This window comes from Engystomops pustulosus, chromosome 9 (assembly GCF_040894005.1).
Source record: "Engystomops pustulosus chromosome 9, aEngPut4.maternal, whole genome shotgun sequence".
NCBI classification, from domain to species: Eukaryota; Metazoa; Chordata; class Amphibia; order Anura; family Leptodactylidae; genus Engystomops; species Engystomops pustulosus.
The window spans coordinates 83834845-83845574 of NC_092419.1; the positions used below are offsets into that span (position 1 = coordinate 83834845).

Sequence of the window (10730 nt, forward strand, 5' to 3'; positions counted from 1 at the left end):
GTAGTTTTACTTCCTGTCTGGAACATTTCAAACTTGGAAAATGAAGAATTTTTACAAACTTTTGCCAAATTTTCACTTTTTTTCAGAACGAAACGCAAAACTTATCACTTAAATTTTATAACTAACATGAAGTACATTGTGTCACGAGAAAACATTCTCAAAATCACCGGGATATGTTAAAGCGTTCCGAAGTTATAACCAATTATCGTGAGACATGTCAGATTTGAAAAATCGAGTCTGGTCATTGAGCTGAAAACTAGTGTCGGTGATATGGGGTTAAGGAACCAGTCTGCAGCGGGATCTTTCTTCAGATTTTTTTGCTTGTGATTTGCCTGAGAAGCCCAGGTGATCCTCGCATGGACTAACGGTGTTCTAACGGCTCTGTTGCAAGAGAGGTGAACTGAAATTTTCTTTTTTAATGTCTGTAAATAAATACTGTATGAGATATTGTTGATGATGTCATAATGACCTGGAACCCTTAAGCCACAGGTGATGACATCACAAAGCTCAGATAACTTCCATATACATATCTGCTCTAATTTGCATAATAGGCCACACCCAACTAAACCGACCAATCAGGAGCAAGTTCATGCAGCAAGGCCCGCCCCTAGGGTATAAAAGGCAGCACACAGCGCCCACTCTGTCATTATGACTGGGGACATGGAGACGGCAACATCCATGGCCAGCCTTGAGGAGCAAGCCAGCCTAGAAGAATACAACCAGATCCAGAAGCAGCTCCTAGGCTTTGATGCCGGATACATTGAGCACTGTAATGCAGCTGCAACCACTAGCCTTGAAGAACAAACCAAGAGCAGCTCCAAAGCTTGGATGTTGGATATAATGAGTACTGTACTGCATCTACCATCTGCCCTGTAGAGCAACCCATCCCAGAAGAACATGACCTGATCCAGGAGTAGCTCCAAGGCATGGATGTGGTGTACAAGCAGCACTATGAACAGGAGGACAATATCAATGAGGATGGAGAGCCAGAGGGAGAAGAGCAAACAAAGAAGAAGAAACTAAGAGATAAAACAAAAGCAAGTTCTTAGCCCAGCTCCGGAAATCCTGGGGATGGATTGCCAGTCTCACCCGGAGAGGAAACTATACCATGAAAGAGGAGTGTTCTAGTGACATTTCAGAACCGACCCAAATGGCGGATACCAGAGGTAGGAACCACTGACAATCTTTATTTCTTTATTATGACATTTCAACTTTCCTGGTTGTGCATGGAACCAATCACAGCTCAGCGATTAGGTAAAAACTGAATTGAATTATACTGCTATCCAATTTGACAATTGAGGCCTATATTATGTTAATATTCTCTAGTCTCACATTACCACTATTGCAAGAAATTTTTGGCGTACTTGGATGATTTTTGTAGCAGTTTTGGTCATGCCGATTCCTTCCCTGAAAGTCACACCGTTTTTTTAGGTTTTCTTTTGTGCAAACAATAGCCGTATTTTTCTGTTGACTGCACCACACGCAGTTATTATGCAATGTGATATACTGTGTCCCTCACCACTCACATTATACATATATTTGCTCATTTATAGGCAATAGATTATCTAACATAGATATTAAGCATATCTATTGAAAAGATCCAGTGAAAAGATGAACAGAACATCCTGCTTCGAGTCTTGATACCACCAGAGGACCTGTACAAGTCTGCAGCAACAACTGTTAGCCGCAGTGGCCACAACTTGTTCAGTCACTGCAGTTCACCAGACCTACAACCATCGGAGGAGCTCCTGGGGACTGAAATGGACTGCCTAAAGTTAGAACTTCACTCCTTTCATCATGCGACCATAAACCAAATCACCACAAATGGACTGCACAAATGTAGAGAGGAGGACGTACCAACAGCGTTGGGGGAGGCCGGCATGACACGGTCCGGGGGGAAGGAGCCGTTGCTATGGGGAGGAGTTATTTGTGGCGCGAGTAGTCAGGGGGAGTTAGTAAAGGAGAGAAGAGGGCTGAGGGGATCAGCCATTTTAGGTTAACAACCAAAGGAGTAGCAGCACCGAGTGACAGCTCCGATGGCAGAGGTGGCAGCGCTTCTCTCACAGCTTCGGGCGCTGGCAGCAGCAGGTGGTCCGGAGCTGCGCAAGCAAGTGTTAGAAGCAATGGAGCTGGGTGGAGGAACGGAAGCGGCAGAGGGCAGTGGAGGAGGAACGGCAGCCCAGGCGACAGGAGGGCAAGAAGCGGGAGTACGGCGCTCGAGAAGATCGCGGCCACCCGACCGTCTTAGTCCAGAGGCTACTCCCCGCACCCGCCGACGGGTTAGGAGCCCCTCCAGGGACCCTCCAGCGCGGGGCGCGGGATCAGGAGTAGGAAACCGTCGCTCCCGCGCTGAGAGGAATCCAGGCACGGACAATGTTCCACGGCCTGCTCAAAATCACAGGCCGGGAACAGGTGGTTCCGGACGACGTGGGGATTCTTTACTTGCGATTGCGGGGCCCCCTACTGGCGATGTTCCGGTCGGGGGGGGTGCCTGTGTGACAACTACTGCGGTGGAAGATCCTGGAGTTACTCGTGGGCCCCGGTCGGGGGCTGCACGGTCGGCAGTGGCGTGGGAAGGTGCTGGACGCAGAGGAGGAGAAAGCGGCACCGCTCCAGCGGTGGCAGCATCAGCAGTGGCCGGGTCCTCCAGTACGGCCTGCCTGTCTTGCTGTGGTTGTCCAGGAGCCAGCAGCCATCCGTCAGCAGAAAGCAGTGAGAGGAGCGTGCAGCGTTTGGAGAACATCATGGCCGCTGGTGGGCACACAGCACCCATGCGGCATGGTGAGTCAGTCTCTGTGTCTGTGCAGTTGGGGGGTTTGGGGTCTCCGAGGAGTGGAGTGAGTGATGGGGGGAATGTGGAGGAGATGCGGTCATTGATGGGGAGCATGCGTGAGTTGTTAGCTAGGTGTGAAGGATCGATTGCAGGGGCGTCTCCAGTTACTGCATGGTTACCATAGTCAGGGCAGGGGACGGGGGGCGTTTGGCGAAGGGATTCGGGGGTGACGGTGTCAGTACAGACGGAAAAGGAGAAGGACGAGAGGGTTCGGCTGGACGACAGGGCTAAAGGGGAGGTGTACGTGTGTTTTGAAGGGCAGTTGGGGTCTCATCTAAAAAAAGAAGTAAAAGAGAAGATTTGGAAGGATGAATATGTGGAGATTTTCTCGCTTCTGCCGTTGTCTAAATTTAATTTGGAAAAGGGTAAGAAGGAGGAGTCAAAAAAGGATGAGGAGGAGAAAAAGCGTTGGCGAATGATTCCCCAGACTTTTCAGAACTGGTTTCAGGCGTATTCCATACTAGCAAGCGTAATAGGGGAAAAGGCGCCGGAGAACTGTTCGGGGCTATTTTGCTATCAGAACGCGATTGGGGAGGCTTACAGGTCGTATGGGGGGCAGACGTGGCTCAGGTACGACGAGGATTTTAGGCAAAGGAAGGCGGTGAGGCCAAGTATAAGGTGGGATCAGAAGGATATCGGTTTGTGGCTGCAGGTGATGGCACCGGTAAAATTTGGGCAGTCCTTTCGAGGGGGGAGAGAGGAAGCCGGAACGAGTAGTTCCAGTTCCTCGGGACAACAGAAGGAAAGCTCGAGCGGCATCAAGGGGGGAACTTGCTGGCAGTTCAATGATGGGTTGTGCAAGTACGGGGCAAACTGTAAATTTAGACATGTGTGCTCCACTTGCGGAGGGTCGTCCCACGGGACAGCAAAATGTTTTAAAAAGAATAAGGGGCGTGGTGGGGGGAACACTGGACATGGGGGTGACTCCGGTGAAGCTTCTAGAGATGGAGCCTTATCTAAGTAGATACCCGGAGCTGGAAAAGGCGACACTTTTGAGGGGAGGTTTTGGGGAGGGGTTCCGGATTCCTGCACCGAGGCACGCAGTTCCATTTACCACTAGGAATTTGAAGTCCGCCTATCAGTATCCTGGGGTAGTGCGTAAAAAATTGTCTAAAGAAGTGGAGTTAGGGAGGATGGCGGGTCCATTTGCAGATATTCCGATTGCAGGGTTGATTGTGTCTCCGCTAGGGGTGGTTCCAAAGAAGGAAGCGAACAAATTTCGTTTAATTCACCATCTTTCTTATCCAAAGGGGTTGTCAGTTAATGATGGTATTTCACCAGAGGTTTGCACTGTGGCGTATACATCATTTGATAAGGCGGTGGAATGGGTCAGAAAGTATGGACGGGGGGCTTTACTAGCGAAGATGGATATCGAATCTGCATTCCGGTTATTACCGGTTCATCGGGATAGCTTGCGGCTGCTCGGGTGTTTTTGGGAGTCAGCTTTTTATGTAGACCGCTGCCTTCCAATGGAGCTCCTTTTTGGAATGGGTGGTAAAGCAGGAGGCAAGGGTAGACTCCATAATTCACTACTTAGACGATTTTTTGTGTATTGGACCTGGGGATTCCAGGGTTTGTCACGCTCTATTAGCTACAATAGAGTGGGTAATGAGGAAGTTTGGAGTCCCACTAGCTCAAGAAAAGACAGAAGGTCCCACCTCTTGTCTGGTTTTCTTGGGGATCACTCTAGATACTGAAAAAATGGAGTGTAGGCTACCTGAGGATAAGTTGTTGGCTTTAAAGGAAGAGGTAAGACGGAGTTGCAGGGTTAAGAAGTTGAGATTGAGGGAGGTTCAATCGTTGTTGGGCAAGTTGAACTTTGCGTGCAAAATTATGCCAATGGGTAGGGTTTTTTGCAGACGTTTGGCGGGAGCAACGGCGGGGGTCAAGGCGGCGTATCACTTTGTTCGATTGAGCGGGGAAATAAGGGAGGACTTGGCTGTATGGGATGGATTTTTGGAAAATTATAATGGGCGTTCTTTGATGCTCGAGGAGGTAGTGGATAGCTACGATTGGGAGTTGTTTACGGATGCGGCTGGCTCGGTGGGTTTTGGCGCCTATTGTGGGGGGCAGTGGTGTGCGGGAGAATGGCCAAGTGGGTGGCTGGAGGCGGGATTAACAAAGAACCTGGCGTGTCTAGAAATGTTCCCAATCGTGGTAGCTGTGGAGATTTGGGGAGAGCGTTTCCGGAACAAGAAAGTGAGATTTCACTGCGACAATCAGGCAGTAGTGCAGGCGATCAATGGAGTGTCGGCGTCGTCCCCACCGGTGGTGCGGCTGCTGCGGCACTTGGTGCTGTTGTGTTTGGGGCTTAATGCATGGGTGGTTGCTGTTCATGTCCCGGGGAATGAGAACTCCATTGCTGATGCGCTGTCTCGCTTACAGTGGGATCGGTTTCGGCAGATGGCTCCGGTCGCGGAAGACGAAGGGATTCCCTGCCCGCCGCATCTGTGGGAGATAGCCTTCGAATGGCGGAGGCGTTGATAAGAGCGTCTCTGGCTGAAGGCACGTGGTCGGCGTACAAGGAGGTATTGGGCAATTGGGACAGATTACTTGGTGAATTGGGAGTTGGAGAGACAGATGACGAGCGATTGACGGCACTATTGGTCTGGATTGGGAGAGCGGCTAGCTCAGGTTGGTCCAGAGCAAAAGTAAACAGAGGGGTTGCCGCATTGGCATTTGGATTTAATTTACAAGGAGTGACGGACATGACTAAGAATTTTTTGTTTAAAAAGGCATTGCGGGGTTTTAAAAAAGGGGTAGGGGTAAGTAAGGATGGGAGAATGCCGGTGTCTTTTGGTTTGTTGGAACGTTTGGGGGTTGAGCTGCAGTTGGTTTGTGAGTCTGCTTATGAAAGAAAATTATTTCAGTTGGCTTTTTCATGGGCATTTTATGGGGCTATGAGAATTGGTGAGTTAGTGGCGCCAAGCAAAAAAGTAATGGGGGGCATCCTGAAGGAGGATGTAGTATTAGGAGCTGACTGGGTGGAGTTCGGCATACGTAAGTCAAAAACTGACGTGTTTGGTATGGGTCGCAGAGTTACATTGTATAAGGTACGGGAGACAGTGATGTGTCCTTGGGGGCGGTTGGGGGAATTTTTGGAGGCCCGTGGAGACAAAACGGGCCCGCTTTTGTGTCACATGGACGGGTCGTTTCTGTCCCGTTTTCAGTTCACAGCAGTTTTCCGAAAATGTTTGGGTCGGCTGGGTTTGGATGCAAGTTCGTTTGCATCCCATTCGTTTAGAATCGGAGCGGCAACGGAGGCTGTAGGTAGGGGGCTAGGCCCTGAAGCAGTGAAGCATATTGGGAGATGGAGTTCGGGGAGGTATAAGTCTTATGTACGACCTTAGTTTCTTGAGGAATAGTTGGGTTGCGTAGTTGGATCAAGTTCATTCAAGGCTGTTTGTTGTTGATGTTGTTTTATTTACAGGTAGCAGCCCTTTATTGATTTGGATTTTCGGACACTCCTACGTATACTGGGGGTCACAGAGGGCAGCCAGGCGACCTGAAGGGAGGCAGTTGGGTTTCGACCGGATGCAGGTAACGGTGCGCTGGCTGGGTTTTCGGGGGATGAAATGGGGGAAGGTTCTATCGGAGTTCCGGAGGTTCGTGGAGTTGGATAGGTGTCCGGAGATAGTGGTTCTCCATGTTGGGGGAAATGACTTGGGTGGACAACCGGTGCGGGAACTGATTAGAGACATACAACACGACGTGTTAAAACTAATGGTGGAATTCCCGTCTTTGCTGATTGTTTGGTCGGATGTCGTTTATAGACATGTTTGGAGACATGCTAGGTCTGTTAGTCGTTTGAATAGAGCTAGGGTGAAGCTGAATAGAGCAGTAGGTGGTTTTGTGGTAAGGAACGGGGGTTTGGCGATCCGCCATAAGGAATTGGAGGACAGCAGTGCTGAATATTGGCTAGCTGATGGTGTTCACCTTAATGCGGTTGGTATTGACCTGTGGGCTCTCGGCATTCAAGGTGGAATGGAACGAGCACTGTCAATGGTGGGGGGCGCGCAGTCTTGAGGTGGGTCAAGGACTGCTTGCTGTGGCAGGGGGAAGGAAAAAGTCCTTGGAGTTGGTGGAGCTACAAGGGGGAGCGGGGGAGAACAGGGCGGATAGTTCTCCCCTGAATGGTGGGCCATGCCTAGGGGTATGGCAGTATGGACTCCTGCTGGGTGGTGTCCCGGGGAGTGGAAAATTGGGAAAGCCATCTGCGAGATATGGTGCCCTCGAACCAGAGGTGGCGGTTGGGGGTAATAACGAAAAGAGCCGAATGGCATTTGTAATTTGGAGCTCCAAGGACCTTTCTCCTTATTAGGATCAGGATTATGAGGGGGGGGGGAGAAATGTTTATTGATGTTGCAATATTTGTTGTATGTTATAATAAAATTGGCTGCTGTGGCCAGATTATTCCAAAAAGGCGGTGTCCGAGTGCTTCTTTAGGTACAAGTCGGAATTTGGTTGCAGTAGAAGAAGAAAAACGGCGACCAGGACTCCCCAGTGCCGTGTCAAGAGGAGGACGTACCCACAGCGTTGGGGGAGGCCGGCATGACACGGTCCGGGGGGAAGGAGCCGTTGCTATGGGGAGGAGTTATTTGTGGCGCGAGTAGTCAGGGGGAGTTAGTAAAGGAGAGAAGAGGGCTGAGGGGATCAGCCATTTTAGGTTAACAACCAAAGGAGTAACGCCCGCCCGCCCTAGAGGATGCAACAGCGAAGGGGGGGGGGGGATTAAGGGGCTCACAATTGTCATGGCAGCTTAGGGCAGGGGGAAGGAAAAAGTCCTTGGAGTTGGTGGAGCTACAAGGGGGAGGGGGGAAAACAGGGCGGATAGTTCTCCCCTGAATGGTGGGCCATGCCTAGGGGTATGGCAGTATGGACTCCTGCTGGGTGGTGTCCCGGGGAGTGGAAAATTGGGAAAGCCATCTGCGAGATATGGTGCCCTCGAACCAGAGGTGGCGGTTGGGGGTAATAACGAAAAGAGCCGAATGGCATTTGTAATTTGGAGCTCCAAGGACCTTTCTCCTTATTAGGATCAGGATTATGAGGGGGGGGGAGAAATGTTTATTGATGTTGCAATATTTGTTGTATGTTATAATAAAATTGGCTGCTGTGGCCAGATTATTCCAAAAAGGCGGTGTCCGAGTGCTTCTTTAGGTACAAGTCGGAATTTGGTTGCAGTAGAAGAAGAAAAACGGCGACCAGGACTCCCCAGTGCCGTGTCAAGCTTCGCTACCTTCATTAATGCATCCATAGACCTCTTGAAGGATAGCTTCGTGCACCTTCAATCCCTGGAAATGGATTGCCCGAAGGTAGAGCTTTGCTTAGAGGTTAGCATAACAGCCTTGCAGAGCTGGGGACCTGGGTTCAATTTCCAGGGTCAAAATCTGCAAAGAGTTTTATGTCCTTTTTGTGTTTGCGTGGGTTTCCTCCGGGTCCTCCGGTTTTCTCCCACATTCCAAATCATACTGGAAGGTTTATTATATTGTGAGCCCCATTGGGGAAAGGGACTGATTTTGCAAGTTTGTGCATCTCTCCGTAATCTTTGTGCGCTAAATAAAGAATTATTATTATTTTTAAGGATAGCTTTGTGCACTTTCAGTCACCAAAAATGGACTTCCTGAAGGTAGAGTTTTGCTCTCTTCACCAGAGGTCACACTAACATTTTTCAAGAAGGGTGATAATACTTCTCTTACTATTTTTGGGGAGTATTTTTAGCCAAGTAGTAGTATGAAATTTTCTCTAATGCAAATATTTAAGTCATAGCTGTATATAATGTTAACAGACTTTATTTATACTTGAAAATCATCTTCACTGCACACAGACTACACACAGCACACACAACACACACACTACATACAGCATATACACACTACACACACCACACACTACACACAACACACACACACACTACATACAGCACACACAACACATACACTACACACTACACACACCACACACACTACATACAGCACACACAACACATACACACTACACACACCACATACACTACACACACACACACACACCGCACACTCACTATACACAGCACACACACACCACACTATCACTGCACACACAGGACCAGATCTTAGGGGTGCGGGGGCTCCAGGGGCGCCGGGGCCCCCACCACTTTGTCCTTATAGGGGCCACCACCAAATGTGGGCTTTTCTGGTGGTCACATGACCGCCCGAATCGCCAACATTGTATTTGATGTTTCTGCCTTTTGTCTATGGGAGACCCAGGGAACAATAAGTTCCCTGCACTGCCATAGACGATTGCATGTAAACAAAAATGGCAGGGCAGAGTGTGACATCACCTTGACGTCTGTAGGAGGGCACCACCATCTTTGTTTACATCCCATATCGCGAGGGAAGATGAGCTTGGCACGCATAGGGGGAATGATGTTTATTGGAATGATTATTATAGGGGGATTGTATATATTTATAATGGGGTGTGTGTATAGCAATAAAAGGAGTCTGCATATAGTTATTTATTATAGGGAGGCTGCATATTGTTATTATAGGGGGGTTTTATATTTATTATAGGTGGACTATATACAGTTATTATACAGGGCTACATATAATTATTGTAAGGGGGCTGTATATGGTTATTATAGAGGGCTGTAAATTGTTAATGCTGTGGGACTGAATATGGGTAATGTTTGGGGCTCTATTTAGTTATTGCTAGGAAGCCATATATATTTATTACTGGGGGCTGTATAAAGTGATTACTGGGAGCTGTATACAGTGATTACTAGGGGTGCTGTATACAATAATTGCTGGAGGAGCTGTGAACAGTGATTGCTGGGGGAGCTGTATGCAGTGATTGCTGGGGGAGCTGTGTGCAGTGATTGCTGGGGGAGCTGTATACAGTGATTGCTGGGGAGCTGTATACAGTGATTGCTGGGGGAGCTGTATACAGTGATTGCTGGGGGAGCTATATACAGTGATTACTGGGTAAGCTGTATATAGTGATTGCTGGGGGAGCTATATACAGTGATTGCTGGGTAAGCTGTATACAGTGATTGCTGGGGGAGCGGTATACAGTGATTGCTGGGGGAGCTATATAGAGTGATTACTGGGGGAGCTGTATACAATGATTGCTGTGGGAGCTATATAGAGTGATTACTGGGGAAGCTGTATGCAGTGATTGGTGGGGGAGCAGTATGCAGTGACTTTTGGGGGAGCTGTATGCAGTAATTGCTGGGGGAGCTTTATATAGTGATTGCTTTGGGAGCTATATACAGTGATTACTGGGTAAGCTGTATATAGTGATTGCTGGGGAGCTGTATATAGTTATTACTGGGGGAGCTGTATACAGCGATTGCTGGGGGAGCTGTATATAGTGATTGCTGGGGGAGCTGTATATAGTGATTGCTGGAGGAGCTTTGAACAGTGATTGCTGGGGGAGCTGTATGCAGTGATTGCTGGGGGAGCTGTATGCAGTGATTTCTGGGGGAGCTGTATACAGTGATTGCTGGGGGAGCTATATACAGTGATTACTGGGTAAGCTGTATATAGTGATTGCTGGGGGAAATGTATCTAGTGATTTCTGGGGGAGCTGTATATAGTGATTGCTGGGGGAGCTGTACAAATTGGGGCACATTTACTTACCCAGTCCAGTCGCGTTCCAGCGGCGGCCTTCGACGCTGATTCGGGTTCTGCCAGGGTTCACTAAGGTCCGTGCGCCGATATCAACCAGGTGTCACTGCTGTGCTGAAGTCCGTCGGAGTTCACCAGAGTTCACCCTCTATTACTTGGTGCAGGTAAGTGCGTGGAATTCGACACTTTTTTTTTAAAGTTCCGCGGTTTTAACAAATCCGTAGGGTTCTCCGAAGGCAATGCCCCCCATTTTCCGTTGCATGCAACCCAGCGCGATTGCGCTGAAATCCGAT

At 49.0% G+C, this 10730-nt stretch overlaps 1 protein-coding gene across 2 annotated transcripts; it reads left to right on the forward strand.

Moving 5' to 3' along the window:
- Window positions 1-665: 665 nt before the first annotated feature.
- LOC140077341 (uncharacterized) lies at window positions 666-7532 on the forward strand. Of its 2 annotated transcripts, none has more exons than XM_072124411.1 (2): window positions 666-1166; window positions 1554-7532. In XM_072124411.1, the coding sequence occupies exon 2, from the start codon at window positions 2037-2039 to the stop codon at window positions 2955-2957; it is 921 nt and encodes a 306-aa protein (XP_071980512.1). In that variant the 5' UTR covers window positions 666-1166; window positions 1554-2036; the 3' UTR covers window positions 2958-7532. Both variants share the same exon structure in this region, with proteins under 2 accessions (XP_071980512.1, XP_071980513.1).
- Window positions 7533-10730: the final 3198 nt, after the last annotated feature.

Coding starts and splice junctions, on each gene's coding strand:
- LOC140077341 (XM_072124411.1), top strand. CDS start 2,037: ATGGCAGAGGTGGCAGCGCTTCTCTCACAGCTTCGGGCGCTGGCAGCA.